Raw genomic sequence first — 22,962 nt, 5'->3', positions numbered from 1 at the left:
TCATTAATATTTTAACATGGTTTTCCAATGGAGATCGTTTTTCAAATCCTCTTAAACTTCTTCAGCTTCGCCAATCTTTCAGCTACAGACACCATTTCAACTTTCAAATGTTGAGAAGTCTCAACTATTTTATGAAAAAAACTGCATGTTGATATCTATTCTACTTTTTCATAGTCACTGATTATGTTTCACTACTTGTTCTGAGTTTCTGAGTTTTACATGAGTGTGTATTGGGTTTCTTAGAGTGAGACCTCGAGGGCTAGAGTGTGGGGCAGCGTCAGAATCTGGTTAAAAAAATATCCACCCTCCACCCTGACCTCTTCTCACTGTTAATCACTCACTCTGTCAGTCTGTCTGTCTAATTCTCCTCCCCTCTCCCTCTTCCTCACCACCCCTCCCTTCCTCACCCTCTCACCCTCCCTCCCTCTATCTACACCCCCCACCCCACCCAATCCAATAATTTCAAAATAAAAGCCCCATGGAGGGAATTCTCACTGTAATGTTTGTGATGAGGCCTATTAATTAATAACTTCTTAGTTTGAATGATAAACACCCCCCTCACCCAATTCCAACATTTCAAAATAAAAGCCTCAATGATTATCTGTACCTTAACCATAAAGCTCAGAATGAAGCGGTTTCGTTGAAATACGTATTGCTCTTTCAAATACTACTACAACCACTAAGAATATTACTACTACTTCTAGTAGTACTACAACTGATTCTTCTACTACCATACTACTAGTATTTCTACTGCTATTAATACTACACCTACTACTAATGTTATTACAAATACTACTATGGCTAATAGTATTAGTATTACAGCTGTTTCTACTGCTATTGATACCAAACCTACTTCTACAGCTAGTACTACTAATACCACAATTACAACTAATACTACTACTAATATTACTACAAACAATTTAAAACCTCTTAAATTTTTAAAATTTCTGTACTTTTTAAAATTAATTTAAGCTCCTGCAACTTCTGTATTTTTTAGAAAATCTATTGAAATTCAGCTTCCCCACTTCCTGTATTTTCAGCAGTTCTTTAAAATAATTTCAGCTTTTCTTATGGCTGTATTAACAGCAATGTCTTAATATTCATTTCTGTATTTTTTTGCAATATTTCACATTCATTTCAGCTTTTCTAATATCTGTGATTTCAGCAAATGTATTCAAATTCCCTTCAACTTTCTGTATTTTCAGCTACTTTTAAAAATTCAGTTTAATGCATTTTCTAGTGGAAAATGATCTTTTTAACCCATCTTGAACATATCACAGGTAATAAATGGCATCTATTTCTTCTATCTACATCTATCCATTGCAAAACATTTATACGCTAGTACCAATACAATTCAACCAATAATATGACCAGAGAACTAGTCATTGATCAATTATCAACTTTTGGCATCAAAGGAGCTATGTATCATGCTACATTTGAAGCATTCCTGTTTTTATTTAGTTCAATCTAATGCAGAAGATTTCAAGTAGCTGTACACTCTAGGGCTGCACAGTATATTTATTACTGTATACCAGTGGCGGGCGGCAGAATTTATTTTATTCATGATTGCGGAGCGACCAGCAGCCGGAGCTACTTGTCTTATGTGTGTTTAGATTGAGTCATGGTTATAACTTTATAACAACAATGAATAACCCACAACAAACACTCTTTAACCAGGTAAAACACCATGGCACAGCAGCTTGTGACACATGAACAATTCGTAACAGTAATAATTATACATTTATAAAATTACCCGCCGAACTGCATTCTGGGTACAGCTCACAACAACAAGTAACTCTGTTGCTACATAAAAAATGGAAAAATGTGATACAGGAGGAACAATGAGAGACCGGAGATGCAGAACTTGTGCCCAAGAGAGGAGCTGTGTCTGTTTGGAGGGTTTTTGGTTTTGGAAAATCCGGCGTAAGTTAGTTAGATGTTGGTGTTTGAAGCTGCAGATAATGCATCCTTTCACCTCCCTTTTGTCCCACTTCCTGGATCAGATTTTTTACACACACCTTTGTTTATGGCGGTGCTGACCATTTGGGATGTGAAGCTCCAGGCACCTCAGGATTTGCTTCAATTCCAATTCAAAGGTCTGACAGATACCGGTCTTACAGCATCGTTTCCAGGTGTTATCTATTCCTGCTTCGAGGCACCCTACCTTTGTGGTAGGGTCAGAGTCAATACTCACTCCTGAGCTGCTGTAAGCTTTGTCACTTCACTCAGCACAGGGAAAACAAGGCAAGGACACTCTATTTGTCTAGAGGAACCACAGCCGTTAATCCCGGAAACACTGCACAGTCTAGTGTACATTCCCCTGATAGCTTCAATGTCCACCCACACAGCGTTCAGCGACACTCTCTCGTTTATACTCCACAACAAACTCCTTATGCACACACATGCTGGCTTTGCTATTCTCCAAATGAGCTACGGTGCTTTTATAAAACGTTTCGTGCTGTTTTTAAGAATTGGGTTTACAATTTTGCATTATCCATTTTTTTCTGAATTTGGGACTTAATCTTTCAAGAGGAAATTGTATTATATCCAATAATGTATATATTCCACCTCTAGTATACCTGGATGGTTATATCAAAAATAGGTCCTGAGTAGACTGTTCCCAATCACCTGACTGTCAATTTAATATCTAATTAAAGTGCTTAACTTCATGTGTAGTGCATTTAAAACAAGCAGCCAATAAATAAAGGATAGTTAAACAAACACATTGAAGGGGGGGGACCTGTAGCCTATACAGCTCATGATTAATTATAATTACACAAGGTTGATTGCATCAGTAAAGGAAAGTCATGTCAGCTGGTTTGCTTTGCTTTTATCGAAAAAAATGTAATGATAACAAATGCTACAAATAAATATATTCTATATAAATAAAACAAAAAATATTTAAATGCAAGGGACACGGAGCGGGAAAAGCATCGAGCTTGGTGCGAAAATGTGTCCAGCGGAAAGGCGCGGCGTGGCAGCCGGGGAGGTTTAACGCTGGGAGGTTTAACGTGGGGCTTCGACCACCGGCAGGTGAGAGACGGAGCAGCCCGGTCCCGCTTACAATCGGTCGGCCCAGGAGGAATGCAAAGACTGGGCGGATGGTTGTTGTTTTAGGTGAGATTTTAGCTTAGTTAGCTTAGTTGGGTTCACTGCTTCTCTTCACCTGTCGGTGTCCGCTCTGTGTCTGTGTGCGCGCTGCCTAAGCCCCGCCCACAGAGCTCCACAAGGAAAAGGGACAGAGGCAGCACAATCAACTTAAATGTTGGTGACACATTTTATGGTGTGGTGGTTAGCACACAAGGTCCTGGGTTCGACTCCGCCCAGTGGCCTTTCTGTGTGGAGTCTGCATGCTCTCGCCGTGTCTGCGTGGGTTCCCTCCCACAGTCCAAAGACATGCACTGGGAATCAGGTTGATTGGTAACTCTAAATTTCCTGTAGGTGTGTGAATGGGAGTGTGAATGGTTGTGTCAGCCCTGCAATTGGCTGGCGACCAATCCAGGGTGTACCCTGTCTATATGTCATTTTATCGCATATTGCGACAGGCCTAAATAGGAGACCATATAAAAACCTGTAATGTGATCTGGGAGTCTGTCCCACAAGATTGTTTAGTTGCTCATTGTGCACCTAGGGACTTAAACGTTAAAATGTATTTTTTTCCCATGGTTCAAGTACATAACCATGGTAACATGAGCTCCTCGTGGATCATCCATCCATCCATCCATCTACAGCCGCTTATCCGGGGTCGGGTCGCGGGGGGCAACAGCTCCAGCAGGGGACCCCAAACTTCCCTTTCCCGGCCCACATCTGCCAGCTCTGACTGGGGGATCCCAAGCAGTTCCCAGGCCAGTGCAGAGATATAATCTCTCCACCTAGTCCTGGGTCTTCCCCGGGACCTCTTCCCAGCTGGCCGTGCCTGGAACACCTCCCTAAGGAGGCGCCCAGGGGGCATCCTCACCAGATGCCCAAACCACCTCAACTGGCTCCTTTCGACGCAAAGTAGCAGCGGCTCTACTCCGAGCTCTTCACGAATGGCTGAGCTTCTCACCCTATCTCTAAGGGAGACGCCAGCCACTCTCCTGAGGAAACCCATTTCGGCCGCTTGTACCCGTGACCTAGTTCTTTCGGTCATGACCATAGGTGAGGGTAGGAACGAAGATTGACCGGTAAATCGAGAGCTTTGCCTTCCGGCTCAGCTCTCTTTTCGTCACAACGGTGCGGTAAAGCGAGTGCAATATCGCCCCGGCTGCTCCGATTCTCCGGCCAAACTCACACTCCATCTTCCCATCACTCGTGAACAAGACCCCGAGGTACTTTACCTCCTTCACTTGGGGTAAGGACACATTCCCTACCTGGAGTAGGCAATCCATCGGTTTTCCTGCTGAGAACCATGGCCTCAGATTTAGAGGTGCTAATCCTCATCCCGACTGCTTCACACTTGACTGCGAAACGCTCCAGTGAGAGTTGTAGGTCACAGACAGAAGTTGCCATCAGGACCACATCATCTGCAAAAAGCAGCGATGAGATCTGCATACCCCCGAACTGTAGACCCTCCTCCCCCAGACTACGCCCCGATATCCTGTCCATGAAAACCACAAACAAGATTGGTGACAAGGCGCAGCCCTGGCGAAGGCCAACCCCCACCGGAAACGCCTTTGACTTACTGCCAAGCACCCGAACACAGCTCTCGCTTTGGGCGTACAAGGATTGGATGGCCCCAAGCAAGGACCCCCACACCCCGTACTCCCACAGCACCTCCCACAGTTTCTCTCGAGGGACCCGGCCATACGCCTTCTCCAAGTCCACAAAGCACATGTCGACTGGATGAGTATACTCCCAAGCCCCCTCTATGATCCTGGAAAGAGTGAAGAGCTGGTCCGTTGTTCCACGACCAGGACGAAAACCGCATTGTTCCTCTTTAATCCTTGGTTCGGCTATCGGCCGAACCCTCCTTTCCAGCACCTTAGAGTAGTCTTTACCCGGGAGGCTGAGTAGTGTGATACCCCTGTAATTGGCACACACTCTCTGGTCCCCCTTTTTGAAGAGGGGTACGACCACCCTGGTCTGCCACTCTTTTGGCACTGTCCCAGACTTCCATGCAATGTTGAAGAGGCGTGTCATCCCCCCAACACCCATTGCTTTTAGCATCTCTGGACGGATCTCATCAATCCCTGGGGCTTTGCCACTGCGGAGTTGTTTGACTACCTCAGTGACCTCCACCAGGCCAATTGACGATGATACCTCCTCCGCCTCTACCAAAGAGAGCGTAGTAGTTGGATTCAGGAGTTCCTCAAAGCCCGATAACCTCCTCAGCCGCGGTCAACAAGGTCCCATCCTTACTGTACACAGCTTGGATGGTTCCCCGTTTCCCCCTCCCGAGGTGCCGGATGGTCTTCCAGAAGCACTTTGGTGCCGACCAAAAGTCCTTCTCCATAGTTAGCCCGAACTCCTCCCATACTCGCTGCTTTGCCTCCATCACGGCAGAGGCTGCTGCCCTTCGAGCCTGTCGGTACACTGCAACTGCCTCCGGAGTCCCACCGGATATCATAACCCAGAAGGCCTCCTTCTTCAGTCGGACGGCTTCCCTGACCACCGGTGTCCACCACGGGGCTCGAGGGTTACCGCCCCTTGATGCACCTAAGACCTTGAGGCCACAACTCACTGCCGCGGCTTCAGCAATGGAGGTTTTGAACATACACCACTCTGGTTCAATGTCCACTATCTCCATAGCAATGTGAGAGAAGCTCCGCCGGAGGTGTGAGTTGAAAATCTTTTGGACCGGGGCCTCCTCCAGACGTTCCCAGTTCACCCTCACTACACGCTTGGGTTTACCGGGTCTGTCCAGAGTCTTCCCCCATCCTCTCACCCAGCTCACAACCAGATGGTGATCAGTTGACAGCTCTGCCCCTCTCTTTACCCGAGTGTCCAGAACATGCAGCCTCAGATCAGACGATACGATTACAAAATTGATCATTGATCTTTGGCCTAGGGTGATCTGGTACCACCTACACTTATGAACATCCTTATGTTCGAACATGGTCTTTGTTATGGACAATCTGTGACTGGCACAGAAGTCCAGTAACAAACACCCGCTCGGGTTCAGATCAGGGAGGCCATTCCTCCCAATCTTCTGCTTCGTTTTTTGTTGTTTTTGTTGTCTCCTCCATCACCGTCTGGTACGCTGCAGCCACAGCCAAGGACAAGGGCAGGCTGCAGCGGGTCATCCGCTCTGCAGAGAGGGTGATCGGCTGCAATCTGCCGTCCCTGCAGGACTTGTTTGCTTCCAGGTCTCTGAAGCGAGCTAAAAAGATCGCGGCCGACCCCTCCCACCCCGGACAAAAACTGTTTGTGCCCCTTCCATCTGGCAGGAGGCTGAGGTCCATCAGGACTAAGACCTCCCGCCACACGAACAGTTTCTTCCCGTCGGCAGTCGGGCTCATCAACAGAGCCCGGTCCCCCACTGACTGACTATAACACTCCACCGGTCACTCCCCTTCATCCTGCACATGCCACTTTAACTGCAATTCATCACTTTGTCGTCACTCGTCACTTTGTCTCTTGTCTGTTACTTGTTCGTTAGTGCACTTTATGCTTAATATTTTTCTTTTTAACTTTTTAATATTTAAATTTTTTAACTTTATTCCCTTGTTTTATACTAACCCATAGCCTTAGCCTTATTCTACTAACCCATTGCATTAGCATTTCATTCCACTTTATTTGATTACTTGTGCACTGTTGTCTTGTCTGTCTACTGTCGCGCACTAACCGCCAAGACAAATTCCTTGTATGTTTGACATATTTTGGCTAATAAATGTTTCCTGATTCCTGATCACGCCCCTCCAGTTATCTCCATCGTCGCCCATGTGCGCATTGAAGTCTCCCAGTAGGACTATGGAGTCCCCTACTGGAGCCCCATGCAGGACTCCATTCAGGGTCTCCAAAAAGGCCGAATACTCTTGAGCTGCTGTTTGGTGCATATGCACAGACAACAGTCAGAGTTTTCCCCCCCACCACCCGAAGGCGTAGGGAGGCGACCCTTTTGTCCACCGGGGTAAACTCCAATGTAGCAGCACTCAGCCAGGGACTTATGAATATCCCCACACCCTTCTGGCGCCTCACACCATGAGCCACTCCGGAGTAGAATATAGTCCATCCCCTATCCAGGAGTGTGGTTCCAGAGCCGCGGCTGTGCGTAGAGGTAAGCCCCACCAGATCCAACTGAACGCTCCACCTCCCTCACAAGCTCCGGCTCCTTCCCCCCAGAGAGGTTACGTTCCACGTCCCCAGAGCCAGCATCTGCCGCCCAGGTCTGTTCCGTCTAGACCCCCCACTGTCACTGCCACCCTTGTAGCAGCGCACCCGACCCCATCGGTTTTCTCCACAGGTGGTTAGCCCATGGGGAGTAGAGTCTTGGGCTGCCGCGTCACTCCTTCGGGCTGTGCCCGGCCGGGCTCCGCGGTAAACCCGGCCACCAGACGCTTGCTGTCGGACCCTCCATCTCCATCAACCTGATTTGCGCTCTCGAATTTTGACAGTGATTTTCCGCCATAGGCGTTCCTCCTCCCCAAAGAGCTGAATGAGCAGTCCGGAGGAACAAACAGTAGTTCAGGTTGAAAGACTGTGCGGATGGTTGTTGTATTAGGTGAGATTTTAGCTTAGTGGGGTTCACTGCTTCTCTTCACCGGTCCGTGCCCGCTCTGTACCTGTGTGTGCAAGGAAGGAAAATGGACAGGCAGCGCGATCAACTTAAATGTTGGTGACGTTCATCTATATGTAATAATATTGCAGCACCAAAAATGATTGCACGCAATTTCAGATTGCGTGCGATATATCATTTTAGCGCATATTGCGACAGGCCTATTGACAGGTTTTCCAGTCTTTTATCACAGAGTAAGAAATATATTTGGATATTGAGCTATTTGAAAATGACACTAGGTCTCAACCATTGTTCACACTGGCTTGGGTTGCTTTCTCATTTGTTGGAACAGGCGATAGGAAACACAATCTGATGCACTCAAAGCAGCTCTTAAAATAAAAAGAATGAATAAAATGTGTTTATGACAAGAAATGTGGGATCTTTGGGGGGAGTAGGAAAAAGCTCTTCCCAGCTCTGCACTTCTCTTTTTAAAAAGAAAAGAGAGATTGAATAATATTAATTAATTAATAATTGATTTTGAAGTTTAATTGAAATCTAATTTGTTCATTCTTGTGATCTGACTGGCAATCAATGACATCTCAAACGTTAAGAAATTATGGAGACTGGACGGAAGTTTACAATATTTATAATGGATAGTGTTGTATTTACTTAAGAATTCACACTCAAACTTGTGGAGTAGAAATCAAATAGGGATTGCTGCAGCCTTGGGATTGTTAGGATCTGTTTGGGGATGGAAAGGGACAAATAAGTGAAATTGTATTTTGGACAGGGGCGGAATAAATGAAAGTAAACAAATCTGCCATTTCTTACAGACAAAATATTTTTGCGATATTTTGCATTTAAGCATGATAAACTGAAAATGGAAAGATGTTTTCTTCCTTACGTCCTCGACTGGAGTTTGAGGATGTAAGAAAGCCATGCAGCTAAAAAGCACGCGGGGTAATAGAGTTGTTTTCACAGTAGCCTGTGGCAGGCATAATGAAAAAGTCGGGCAAGCATGATGGAGGTGCAGCACAGACACTGGAAACATGAGCGGTAGTTGATAGATCAAATTATAGAGCGCGAAAAGAGAAACATGTATAAAGAAGGGCAATGGATGAGCTATTCTCAGAGTGAATTGAATACTGTGTTGGAATCTATATACATGTATTGTACTATAGACATGGTTGTTTCCTATGGACTGTCTGGTATGAAAATACTTTATTTGCATTGTCAGTTTGATTAGATATTATTATTTGTTATTTAGTGAAGTTATTTCATTCAGTTTGTCTTTACTTGTCTCCAAATAATATCTTAATTTGCCAAGCAGGGTATTCACTTGGACTAACATACTATTCCAGTCTATTAAAAGCCTGGAAAGTCAATCTGCACATTGGCATTCACACTTGACACTTGACATTTGAATATCTCACTTTTAGGCGACAAGTACTGATAAAAATGTTTAGCGTATTTTAAGAATACCAAAATGCTCTTCTTTCCAAAAGATGTGGTCCCTAAAGGAGAGACAAAGTCCTGGGCATCCCGCATTGAAAAACATAATTTTGCAAACAGGAAGCTGCGATATTCTGAAGCAACAGTCTGAAGTTCAAGACTTTATTGATCTGCTTGATCACTGTCGACTTTGTCTTCGCTGAGGTGTTTATCAGTGACCGTCTTCCACCTGTCAGCAGGAAAGATTCAGCTTTCTATCAAAGATTCTATCAATAATTTCTTCCTTTTTTTGGAAGTGCAGGAACCTTTTTAAGGCAGAAGGAGTTTGCCTGAACAACAGGGGTAAGACTGTTAACACCTCTAATCTATTTTACTTTCTGAGACATCCGGCGGCTCCCAGCACACACAACCTCGCCATAGAGACCTTTAGGGAAGGATGCGCCCACCTAGGGAGAGCCAAGAGGAGGAATCTCCAACCTCATCTTCAGAGACAGACTCTGATCCCCAACTTTCTCCACTTCAAATTGCCTTGTTGAAATGTGCTTTACAAATACATTTATTTCAAACCGAGCCTGCCGTTTCTGTCATTTCATTTCAATCTGCCATGTAAAAGTCTTTCAGCCCACACAATTTTTATAGAATGACTTGTGACTTCTATGGGCATGTAAGGCAGATATTATAATAATAATAATTAGAACAATAATAACAATTAATTCTTTCTGTGGATATTCCTCCAAACATGTCCCCATACGATATACTTTATGACAATATATTATAATGTGGTTGTGACGGGTTCGTCCTACGGGGGGGTCTCGGAATGACGAGAATGCAGCGGTTGGTTCCATTTTACACTTTATTTTACTGTTCACAACAATTATGGACAGCCGGCTCCAGCCTCCTCGTCTGCTCAGCCCCCTCGCTGCCGCCGGATCTCTCCTACTTCAAGGCAGAACAAACACACACACACTGATTAATCTCAGTTGAGGCTGATTATGCCTCGTTATGCACCGTTCCCCGAACCACTCCCTTCTCCGTCCCCTCTGCAGCCGAGCCAAACCACGCCCGCCACCACAGTGGTGAAGCTATTTCTTTTGTCTCGTGCATTCAAAATTGTACCACACATGTGATAGCATTTAGAGAAAGACAGAACTTCACAGATTATGTGAAAAAGACTAGAGTAGCACAAACATATAATTTTCTGTCTTTAACCTTTGCTGTAAATCAATCCTGCAGGCACTTAGGGCTGCAACAACTTAAATTCGATTATTAAAAGCGGCAACGAATTTCATTATCGATTTTTTGTGTCGCGATTATTACGTCACTCAATGAGTTGCGGAGCAAAAGTAAAAGCGCCGAGCCGACGTAGAGGAAAGATGATCCAGCAGTGGCGGCAGTTGTTGCGAGTCACATGACGCGTTACTAAAGACCAAAATGACTGACTGTCACGCTCGATGCTTGACACGTGAGAGCCCTGAAAGTGTGTCAGGGGCAAAATATGCTAAGTCGACGTAACCCCGGCACGGAAGCACCACGTTGTCCCGTTTTGCTGGAACGTAAGGAGCCTCCAGCAGAAGCTGCTTACTCGTCATCCAGCTGATAGAGCTAGCGTTAGCTCGCTAATAACAACAGTAAAGCAGTTAGCAAGACTAAGACACGTTTTTATTTATTCGTCTCTTTTTGTTAGTTGCAGCCCCACAGGCGCCACGGTTCAGAGTGTTCATTCGAATTGTGGTCTCTGATGGGCTTCTCATCAGAATGATGAATTCTTGCATTGGCCGTCATAGTTACCACATACAGTACGTATTTACTTAATATTAATATCAGCATTCAGGGAATTGAAGGTTTTACAATTTACAACTTTCCGCTAATAATCTATTCAAAAACAATTGTCTAATGTAGTAGTTTGTTGCTTTGATGCCCCGGAATTATGTTTACTTCAATACAAAGGCTGTGAGGTTACACACTGAATGCTGTCACAAAGGGGGGGGGGGGGTGTGGTGGGCGTTTAGAGGCCAGAAAAAGACCTGGGCATTCAGTAAACATGCAGGTATGCTGCTAATCAGGCAGTGTTTGTACCACATCAAAACCTACAATTATCTGTGCTAACGTGCCTGCTGTCTAGCTGATTTCTTTTCAATGAGCCCAATTATATTCCTGCGTGATCATGTTAGTCCCCAAAGTGGACCACATAAGACTATTTTTCAAAAAAAATTATATATATATATATATATAATTTAAAAATATTTTTTCTCATTCAAGTCTACAACAACACACACACTGCTGAGGTGAATGTCAAATAGAGCGACAGGGTCCCACCTTTCAAATGATTTATACTGCTACTCTGAGGCGTATACTGTTGACATTCTATCTACCAGTAACCCCCCCTTGACCCCTCTAAAAAAGACACAAATCTCTTATCTTAGACATACAGTACAACAACTAATCTACGCTTTCATCTCCTGCCATACCGTAAAACCAGCTTTAATCAAATGGGTATGTTGATTTGAACTAGGTGTGAAAGTGCACCAATACTGTGGAATAATCTTTAAGTGCATTCCCCCTCCAAGGATGTGCCATAGTGATGCTTTGCATTCCCCTTAGTGTCTGGTAGTGGTGCCGTTTATCTCTGTGGAACGTGAACTCCAAGTGGATATTGTAAACGGAACAACTACGTGCCCGTGGTTCACAAGTTAAACCAAGGCTTTGTGTGGGACAACACAAGCGTTTGTTAATTCCATTCCATTACATTACATGTCATTTAGCTGACGCTTCTATCCAAAGCGACGTACAATAAGTGCATTCAAGGGTACAAACTCAGGAGAACAAGAAACAAGAAAGTGCAATTTCCTCAAATAAGCCAATTTACAATTTGCTATAGATGAGTGACGTTACAAGTACAATTTAAGTGATACAATTTGTTAGTCTTTAGTCGAGGTAGAGTCTGAAGAGGTGTGTCTTTAGTTTGCGGCGGAAGATTTGAAGGCTCTCTGCGGTCCTGATGTCTTCAGAGAGCTCGTTCCACCATTTCGGCGCAAGGACAGCAAAGAGTCGAGACCTAGTCGAGTGTTTTGCTCTCAGTGAGGGAGGGACGAGTAGTTTTGCAGATGCAGAGCGGAGAGTGCGGGTTGGGATGTAGGGTTTGACCATGTCCTGGATGTAAGCTGGACCCGATCCATTCACAGCATGGTACGTGAGCACCAATGTTTTGAACTGGATGCGGGCGGCCACCGGTAGCCAGTGAAGAGAGCGGAGGAGTGGCGTAGTGTGGGAGAATTTCGGAAGGTTGAAGACCAGTCGAGCTGCTGCATTCTGAATGAGCTGCAGAGGTCGAATGGCGGTGGCAGGGAGACCAGCCAGGAGGGAGTTGCAGTAGTCCAGGTGTGAGATGACAAGAGCCTGAATCAGTACCTGCGCTGCCTTCTGAGTGAGAAGGGGACGTATTCTCCTGATGTTGTAGAGCGTGTATCTACAGGATCGCGTTGTCGCGGCAATGTTGGGAGTCAGGGAGAGTTGGCTGTCGAGTGTGACGCCGAGGTTCTTAGCGGTCAAAGTGGGCGTTAGTACGGAGTTCCCAAAGTTGACTGTCAGGTCCTGGGTAAGCGAATCTTTTCCGGGAAAGAGAAGTAGTTCAGTCTTGTCGGGGTTGATTTTCAGATGGTGGGCGGACATCCACTGAGAGATGTCAGTTAGACAGGCAGAGATCCGAGCCGCCACCTGGGTGTCCGAGTGAGGGAAGGAGAGAATTAGTTGGGTGTCATCGGCATAGCTGTGGTAAGAGAAGCCATGCGAGCGAATGACAGCGCCAAGAGAGTTGGTGTAAAGCGAAAACAGGAGGGGACCCAGCACGGAACCCTGAGGAACTCCAGTAGTAAGAGGACAAGGTTCCGACACAGATCCTCGCCAGGTTACCCGGTAGGTGCGGCCATCGAGGTAGGACGAGAGAAGGGAGAGAGCAGAGCCTGTGACACAAAGTTCCTGAAGGGAGGAAATAAGGATCTGGTGGTTGACCGTGTCAAATGCAGCAGAGAGGTCCAGAAGGATGAGGACAGAGGAGAGAGAGGCGGCTCTAGCAGTGTGGAGTTGCTCAGAGACAGCAAGGAGAGCAGTCTCTGTGGAGTGGCCTGCCTTGAAACCTGACTGGTGGGGGTCAAGGAGGTTGTTACAGTGGAGATAAGAGGAGAGTTGATTAAAGATAGCACGTTCAAGGGTTTTGGACAAAAAGGGAAGAAGAGAGACCGGTCTGTAGTTGTTTTCTTCAGAAGGATTGAGGGTGGGTTTCTTCAGGAGAGGGTTGACTCTTGCCTCCTTCAGAGAATTGGGAAAACAGCCAGATGACAGAGCATTGTTGATGAGAAAGGTGAGGAACGGAAGAAGGTCAGGTGCGATAGATTGTAGAAGATGTGATGGAATGGGGTCAAGAGGGCAGGTGGTCGGACGGGCAGAGGTTACTAGGGTAAGAATTTGGTTAGGAGAGAGGGCGTTGAAAGAGGAAAGTGAGGGCGAAAGAGGTGAGGTCGGTGGGACGCGAGAAGTAGGAGGTGGGTTTGAGAAGGAGGAGCGTATGTCAGCTATTTTCTTGGTGAAGTAGTTGACAAAGTCTCCCGGAAGAAGGGTGGAGGGGGGAGGAGGGGTAGGGGGTTCGAGGAGATTGGAGAAGATCGAGAAGAGTTTTTTGGGGTTAGAGAATGAGGATTCGATTTTGGATTGGTAGAAAGAGCTTTTGGCAGCAGAGATAGAAGCAGAAAACGAGGAGAGGAGAGATTGAAATTCAAGCAGGTCGTCAGGTCGTTTATATTTACGCCATCTCCTTTCCGACGCTCGCATGGTGGCTCTCATGGCACGGACCGGTTGAGATAGCCACGGAGCCGGAGGGGATTTGCCAGTCCGTCGTGTCGTAAGAGGGCAGAGGGAGTCTAGAGAGGAGGAAAGAGTTGAGAGGAGAGTCTCTGCAGCAGCGTTCGGATGCAAGAGTGAGAAGGAGTCAGTTGAAGGGAGAGCTGATAGAACAGAGGATGCCAGCGAGGAGGGAGAGAGGGAGCGAATATTGTGACGAGCCGGTATAGAGTTAGTCAATGAGGGAGGTTTTTTAGTTATAGAGAGTGGAAGGGAGTAAGAGATGAAGAAGTGATCAGACACATGAAGTGGAGTTACAGAGAGGTTAGTGGTAGAGCGGTTTCTAGTAAAGATGTAGTCAAGGTGATTGCCGGCTTTGTGAGTAGGAGGGGAGGGACTGAGTGACAGAGCGAAGGAAGAAAGTAGGTGTAAGAGGTCAGATGACAGATCCAGACAGAGTGGATGTTGAAGTCACCCAGGAGGATGAGCGGAGGTCCATTTTCGGGGAAATTAGACAGGAGAATGTCCAGTTCTTCCAAGAAATGACCTAAGGAGCCTGGCGGACGGTAGAGGACAATGATGGTTAATTGTACCGGGTGAGTGATTGTTACAGCATGGAATTCAAAGGACAATGGGGTGGATGGTGGTAGAGGGTAGAGAGAAAAGCTCCATTTGGGTGAAATGAGTAGACCTGTGCCACCACCCCTACCAGTGGGCCTGGGAGTGTGGCTGAAGGAGAAGGCGGAGGAGAGAGCGGCTGGGGTGGATGTGTTCTCAGGTGTGATCCAGGTCTCGGTGAGAGCGAGGAAGTCGAGTGACTGCTGGATCGCGAAGCCGGAGATGAAGTCAGCCTTGCGAGTCGCTGACTGGCAGTTCCAGAGACCTCCTGTGACGAGGTGCTGGACATGTGTGGAGCGGGTGGGATAGGTGAGAGAGGAGAGGTTACGATAGAGAGCAGATCTAGCCCGAGGCCTGTAGTATCTGCGGGAAGAGATTCGAACAGGCACGGGTAAAGGGGTCAAACACATTATTAAAAATAGCAGAAGAAGGCGCCGCATTCAGCCGCCCCGAAGACTGCCACGAAAGACTCCCTTGTCTTTGTTCTGCTCGTCTACGCGCTGCGAGGATAAGCTAACGCTTCCCACGATTTCTAGTTAAATACTCCCTCGTTAGTGGAAGTCGGCTGCGGCTGCGCTGGCCGCTCCCCCGTCGTTTAGGAGACAAAAGGTCGATTGGCCTCGACAGAAACTCCTCAAAATGCAAAGCACCAATAGCTTGACACCCTAATCAGTGAACAAACACCATGTGGTGTTTTGACAAAATGAGAGTTTAAGGATACAAGTCTTATTTGCTTCAGAAAACAAGGCAAAACAGACTTAGATCAGGTCAGAACCTAGCAGAGTTAGGAGGGCACACTGGCAGTTAACTTAATAGTAGAATCTAGAACACAAACTGGCACTAAAAGACTGAAAGAGCTTGAGCAAACTAGCAACCAAGATAACTTCAAACAAAGAGAACTGGTCGTGAGACGACAAAAACTAAAGCAAATCAGCAATCAAATTAACTTAAGACACTAGAATCAACAGCAAATTTAGCAGACTAGCTTGGTTTAAAGAAAGAGATACTTAGTCCGATTTCAGGTCGCCTGGATGTCTGGTGGCCTTGTAGAAGAGATGCACACAATTCCCAACTTATATTCTCCCATTCCGTTTGAAGGACCATCTTTTGTCTTCCTCTTGTGTTTAATGTAAAGTCACATTGCCATCTGCTACTGTGTTTTTTTTATTTTTGCTAGCTATGATGCCAAATGTGGTGGTAATCTGTCTTTCAGAGGGAGAGGGGCTCGATACTAACTCAACAGTGTCAAAAGTTTACTTTCTGTCATGTGAGTCTACAATCAGAATAGTAGCAGGGGAGCCTGATGAAGAGACGTGTGAAATGTGATGCAAAGAAATCTCTCCAGAGAGATACCGAAACTCATACAGAAAATGTAATTTCAGCAACAAAAGGTTCTTTGTTGTATTACAAACGTTAATTATCTTTTTCATTGTTTTTCAGAAACCTTCTGGATAAAGACACATTCTCAAAGTCAGATCCATGTGAGTATGCCGTAGTCACTCTGGGTTTGGACGTGGGTCCGTGCTCTACTGTATAAGAACTCTTGAACAAACCGCTGCCATTCTTCTTTTTTTGAGGATACTGCAATTTGGGAAATCTTTGTTTTGCTCTTCGTGCCATGGTTGCTCGTTTCCTGAACTGGAGCTAAACCGCTCACATTGATTTCCTATTTTGAATCTGCCTGCAATTCTCTGATTATCTTTCTTTCTTCCTTCCTTCTCTTTCAAAACATTTTGTCCCTCTGGGCCTTGTCTCTACAGTATGCGTGCTTTATACTCAAGGTGTTGAAACCAAACAGTGGAGAGAGGTGAGTGTACACACACAAACATTAAAGGTCATTTGCTTATGTCCAATTAAGTTCTTGCTGTGTTCGCTATGGGTTTGTCGTAATTTTGTCTGTTTTTGTGTATAGTGGGGCTCCAGAAAATACTTTTTTTTGCTTTTTTGCTTTCACGTTGAGAATGTAGCAGTTGGCTTAGACACTTTGTTAAAACTCTTCAGGCATCAATTGTCTGAAAATGGCAGAGATATATGTATTCTAATTGGATGCTTCCGCCAACGTAGAAAAGCCTCAGTGTAAAAATCAATATGTTGACACTTTAGGGACTAAACAGCATTTCGGGAAGGTTTTAAGCCAGCTCTTACTGTGCCTAAATGCAATCCATGCATTACTGCCCGCCCTGTCGTTATCTGATTAAAATGTCTGTTGCCCATTCATTATTTTGCAAGTAAGAAATTACAGGTGAAGTAAAACCATAACAAAACATTTAACGATAGCCAATGAGTAAATTAATTGAACATTTGCATTAATTTGTATTTATTTACATTCCTGCCCTCTCCTGTACCAAGGGCTAAATGAATTAATGCCATGAAACTACAATTCAACGTTTTTATTAAATCATGTCAAATGTGCAACTTTTAAGAATTAAGCTGGTGGTAATGTATTTGTCCATAAACGTCTAACTGTACTACAGTGAGGAAAATCTTTTTATTTCGTTTTATTTTATTATTTTAAAATTGGCTAGTGTAATAAATTTAGTTTCAATCTTTCAAAAAACATTTTCTGCTTTTTATATTATCTATGAATTATTCACTGAAGTGAAGTTGCTAGTATTTTGTATCCCTCCAAATTTCAGTTTTACACACTATTTACAGGCAAAAAAAATGTTGTCCATGCTTATGCACGCATTTCACAAACAGTATTCTTTATTGATGTCCGCCCCCATATCTGACAGCCTTACTCACCACACAATGCAACATTGTCAATAATTCAAAAACGTGGTCAACTGTGAATGTATAATAGATCATAGATTTAACAGATTACAGATCACAGATTTAATGGAATGTATATGTATTTATGTGTGACATTGTGATGACCCTCATATCAGCAGATGGCTGAGTGGGCTTTCATTGAAATACAGATTAGGGCAGGGGTCTCAAACTCATTTCAGGTGCGTGCCAGATGCACTTCGACCGAGTGGGGGGCGCTGACACCCGGTCGACGGGGGGGGTGGCAGCGCCGACGGTCCAACTGGCGAACGGTATGGTCGACGGGGGGTGGGGGCGCTGATACGGACGCCCCGGCGTCAAAGATCACATTTGATGATCTCCACCTTTTTCACAAGTTGTCTCTTTATATGCAGCTTTTGATTAGATAGAGAACGTCTATTTTGCCTCAACTCTGTAAGACCACAGAACAAAATCATATGTGCACATTCCACTTTTTGGTTTCGCACGTTCCTCTTCCTGTGCGGTACAAGGCTTCACTCTGCTCGGAGAATACACTCATGGTGAATTTAGACTTTGGCTGAATGCAGGGTATTTTATGGTCCACAGCTCATTTACCGTCAGAGATCAGTACATTCAATGAAGTGTGAAAATGTTATATAACTCTTAACCTTGTCTCCTCTCCTCACTATATTCACCATCAGTTTTATCAAAAGAGAAGAACAAACAAAACCTGGAGTGGAATCCATCAAAACCTTGTAATCTTAAAAAAAGTCTGTTATGAAAAATGAGTATTTGGTAATGAATGAAGTTAAAAAAATAGTAATGCATTATATTGGCTCTCTGAAAACACTCATCACGTCGATTAGGTCATCATCAAGCAGAATTCAGCTAAACTGAACTTATTAAACAATTTTGAGGAGGAAATATTACATTACATGTCATTTTTTGAATGATGTTAACAATAATAATAATTAAAGCTGCAAGCTGCGATGAACGGGCCTGAGCCTTCCCTTGCATGTTGGGGGGGCAGCGGTCAGCCGGACACGTGGTCAAAAAGATGCTATTCCGAAGAATTGAAATCATATCAAGTAACTACATCTTTAACTGTAAATGTGTTTTCCAAATTTGGTAAGGATTGGACCACATTTAGTCACTCAAAAGCACCTCCGTTTGACCTTAAAGAACGGGTTGCCATGGCAATAGTGTAATACGAAACAAAAAGTTTTTAATAACTTTTTATCACCAAAGCCTTGAGACTGTTTTGTCAAAATTGGAAGAGTCCCAGGGAGGAGTTTGTCAAAGTATAGCGTCTAGAAAGTGCAGAGAATAGGGGAATATTCGCACAAAAAAAAAGATAACTGTTCATTTTAGAGCATGGTCCCAAGAGACTTTATTTTAAGTCTCCCTGTTTTACATATGTCCAAATCGTCATACATATCGGTCAAACAGGGCGCTGGGGCTACTTCGTTGAAAACTGTCAGGGAGCGCTATGGAGGCAATTTACCACTTTTGAGCCAAAACTCCACATCAGCTCTGTGATGTTATTACCTAGCACACTGACATACACATTTCAAGTTTTTGAGTTTGCCAAGGCACCCAAATCTTTGCTTGAACTTTGATGCGAAGACTGTGTTCTCACACCAACAAAGTTTTTCAAAAACTTCCAGTATTCACCACGAACAATTATTAAAGTCTTAAGGCTTATCTGCAGGCAGTTGAGGTTGATTAGATAAAAGGGATAGGAGTAGCTCATCAAAGTGTAAAACCTGCATGGGACTACTTTAAGGCCTACACTAGCATGATGTATGAGGAATTTTGGCTAGAAATAAAAATGTTCCTTGGAGTTATAACATTTTGACATTTTCAAGAAAATCGACCAAGATGGACGCCAGGCCACGCCCAGGTAGTTGCACGAAAACTCTTGACTTTTGACCACACCGGTGTCAGGATCAATTTGCCTGAACCTAAAATTGATCGGGTTTAAATTCTTGGAGGAGTTTGTTCATTTATGAATCAAAAATACGATGGAAATTGGAAAAACAAGCAAAAATTCATCTAATGACTGCAGCCCCCAATGTTCAAATAATCTGACAATGGGTAGGCTCAGGGACCCAGTGTGAACATATTTAAATATTTTAAATATTAGGCCACACCCCTTACAAACTTCATTGGTCCATAACTTTGATAAATAATGAGATATCGACAATCTTCTAATAATTTTGGATGGCATTGCACCAATAATCATTCCCTGAAGATTTCGTGAAAATCGGACCCAGCGTCTGGCAGGAGTTCGCAAAAACGTGTTTTTCACAAAATTCAAAATGGCGTAAAATCTAGCAAGGGGCATTTGCATACCATGATTGACTTTTTTGTAGAGCATATCCAAGAGCACCCATATGCAAAATTTCAAGTGAATCGGTGAAACTGGGAAAAAATCTCCCCAGAGGAAACACTTCCAGGGGGCGCTAGAGAGAAGAGAGAGAAATTCTTAGCACTTCTGATGCGCACGCCAAAACTCAAGAGTTTTTGAATATGGGAAAGTCCTCAGAAGTGCGATTGAAGTGGCAAAATAATAATAATTCTTCGAAACACAATAGGGACTTGCAGTCGGCTCAGGCCCAAATAATATATATAAACCCAAATATCATTGGTTAACGGTAATTTTCATAAAAATTACCTTTACTATGTGTAACAACATATGTCAACACAAATTTATGTGATTAAAGTGTCACCGTATGGCGTATGTTCTGTATGTACAGTGTATAGAGTGTATATAAGAAAAAGTTGTACTTCAGTTCATGGAACGTCTATTTCTGTGTATCATCTGCTGTGTGTGTACATACATGTGCCCCACAATCACTCAACCCCAACTCTAGCTCAAAGCTCTGAAATATTTGGAGATGTACAGGATTTTCCCCAATGAAGTTAAATTTCGTAAATACCACATGCGCTCTCTCTTTCTTTCTCTCTTAAGTCACACCATTGTCATCAACCTCTCTCTGTGAACACAGATTCTACCAGTGTCATTTTATCAGCACCATGTTATAGTTTGTGGTACATGGTACAGGGAGAATTAAATTCAACGTTGGCATAGGAACTAAAGGACATTCATACGGAACAAATCCCCAGAGGTGATTCACGTTTGCTCTATAATAAAAGATAATTAAATCTTTGTCAGGTTGCGAAATAAAAAAATAGGATTAGACTCATGTCCTCTATTTCCCACTTCTCACCCATAGTGTGTGTAAACATTTTTTCTTTTCTGTCTCTGTACTTGAGTGAGATGTCCACTTTTCAATATCGGCCACTGCGGAGGTCTCTACTGTAACTGTTGTTACCCTGTGTGCATGTGTGTTAGCTATCAGCTGGTGGGCCAGGCGACACTTGTAACCCAGGTCCACAGTGCTGCACCTGTGTGCACATGTGTGCCAGATTCTCATTAGCCAGCTCCCAACAGCCGCAGTATCTAATAAACTCTGAAGCACGGCTTTGTCTCCTCCTCTCAGTGGGGAAATCACATTATGGAGCTCGTCTTCACCAACACCCGTCTCTGTGCCAGCATGCGCTCACAGCCTCATCAACACCTCGGGGTCTCTTACAAAGTATGGGTGGCTCAAAGATTCAACATCAGTGTCCTTTTCCCTACTTTTTCTTCCTCGCTGGTGTTGAATTTAGATGTTCAGACAGTGAGTTGATACAGAGAAAAATATGACCTTTAAAAAATGAAGAGGTGTTCAAAATTGTGTAACAATACAGAAATGTGTTTTTTGAACCAGTTGAGTTGTCCTGATTGCCTACATTATATTGATTTTTTTATGTTCACTAGAATGGAAAGGTTTACTCAGGAATCAGGAAACATTTATTGCCAAAATATGTCATACATACAAGGAATTTGACTTGGCAGTTGGTGCGTGACAGTAGACAGTGTAGCAATAGACAACAAGACAGCAGTGCACAAGTAATAAAATAAAATGAAATGCTATGGGTTAGTAGAATAAGGCTATGGGTTAGTATAAAATAAGAGAATAAAGTTAAAGTTAAAAATTAAAAATATTAAAAAAGTTAAATATTAAAAAATAAAGTGCACTAGCGAACAAGTGACAAAGTGACGAGTGAAAAATGACAGTAAAGTGACATGTGCAGTATGAAAGAAAGTGACCGGTGGAATGTCAGAGTCAGTCAGTGGGGGACCGGGCTCTGTTGATGAGCCCGACTGCCGACGGGAAGAATTTGTTTGTGTGGCGGGAGGTCTTAGTCCTGATGGACCTCAGCCTCCTGCCAGATGGAAGGGGCACAAACAGGTTGTGTCCGGGGTGAGAGGGGTTGGTTACGATCTTTTTAGCTCGCTTCAGAGTCCTGGAAGCGAACAAGTCCTGCAGGGACAGCAGATTGCAGCCGATCACCCTCTCTGCAGAGCGGATGACACGCTGCAGCCTGCCCTTGTCCTTGGCTGTGGCTGCAGCGTACCAGATGGGGATGGAGGAGCAGAGGATGGACTCGATGATGGCCGTGTAAAAGTGGACCATCATCGTCTTTGGCAGGTTGAATTTCTTCAGCTGCCTCAGGAAGAACAACCTCTGCTGAGCCCTCTTGGTGATAGAGCTGATGTTCAGCTCCCACTTGGTCCTGGGTTATGATGGAGCCCAGAAAACGGAAGGAATCCACAATAGTGACGGGGGAGTCGCACAGGGTAATGGGGGAAGGTAGGGCTCTGTTCCTCCGGAAATCTACAACCATCTTCACTGTCTTTAGAGCATTGAGCTCCAGGTTGTTCTGGCTGCACCACGACACCAGATGGTCAGACCGTAGGCGGACTCATCCCCACCAGAGATCAGTCCAATGAGGGTGGTGTCATCCGCAAACTTCAGGAGCTTGACGGACTGGTGACTGGAGGTGCAGCTGTGTACAGGGAGAAGAGCAGAGGGGAAAGAACGCAGCCTTGGGGGGAACCGTTGCTGATGGTCCGAGATGCTGGAGGGTGTAGTGGAGGGCCATGTTGACAGCATCGTCCACAGACCTGTTGGCTCTGTAGGCGAACTGCAGGGGGTCCAGGAGGGGGTCGGTGAGGGACTTCAGGTGGGTCAGGACTAGCCGTTCAAAAGACTTCATGACTACAGAGGTCAGGGCGATGGGCCTGTAGTTATTGAGTCCTGTGATCCTGGGCTTCTTGGGAACAGGGATGATGGTGGAGGCCTTGAAGCAGGCTGGTACGTGACATGTCTCCAGGGAGGTGTTGAAGATGTCAGTGGACACCGGAGACAGCTGGTCAGCATAAGGGTTCGGGGGTTTTGTCTTTTAAAGAGCCGGTCAACGTCTCTCTCCATAATAGAGAGGGTCGTTGCTGGTGGGGGAGGGGAAGGCGATATAGATGTAAGAGGCGTGAGCCCCTGATGGGCTGGGGGAGGGAGGGGTGGGGGACTGGGGCAGGTTGGTGGAGCTGTGGGGGATGGGATCTGGACATTGTCTATCGAATCTGCAGTAGAACTCATTCAGATAGTCTGCCAGGCGGAGGTCATTCATGGAGTGTTTTTTTTTTGGCTTGTAGTTTGTGAGGTGTTTGAGGCCTCTCCAAACTGAAGCAGAGTCACTACTCACACATCCACCAACAGTACTCGCTGTACAGATAATCTGTGAATATTCCTGAATTATTAACAGAATGAATACCATGGGCTGCTTGTTGGTCTCTTTGTGTA

The 22,962-nt window shown here is 44.8% G+C and overlaps 1 protein-coding gene and 1 pseudogene across 2 annotated transcripts in view; one reads left to right on the top strand and one right to left on the bottom strand.

Moving 5' to 3' along the window:
* Window positions 1-22,962, top strand: part of cpne5b (copine Vb) — a 146,791-nt gene that overhangs the window by 21,422 nt on the left and 102,407 nt on the right. The window contains exons 3-4 of the mRNA XM_078092396.1: window positions 15,980-16,020; window positions 16,300-16,346. Of these exons, the coding sequence (XP_077948522.1) occupies window positions 15,980-16,020; window positions 16,300-16,346 (88 nt within the window). The remainder of the gene's footprint in view (window positions 1-15,979; window positions 16,021-16,299; window positions 16,347-22,962) is intronic.
* LOC144389002 (uncharacterized) lies at window positions 11,830-15,296 on the bottom strand (annotated as a pseudogene). The gene has a single exon (XR_013453321.1). The product of XR_013453321.1 is annotated as an uncharacterized LOC144389002 (transcript).

Source organism: Gasterosteus aculeatus, chromosome 17 (genome assembly GCF_964276395.1).
Source record: "Gasterosteus aculeatus chromosome 17, fGasAcu3.hap1.1, whole genome shotgun sequence".
In the NCBI taxonomy this organism is placed as follows: Eukaryota; Metazoa; Chordata; class Actinopteri; order Perciformes; family Gasterosteidae; genus Gasterosteus; species Gasterosteus aculeatus.
The sequence above is the reverse complement of the archived record's forward strand: the minus strand, read 5'-3'. Positions and strand labels throughout refer to the sequence as shown.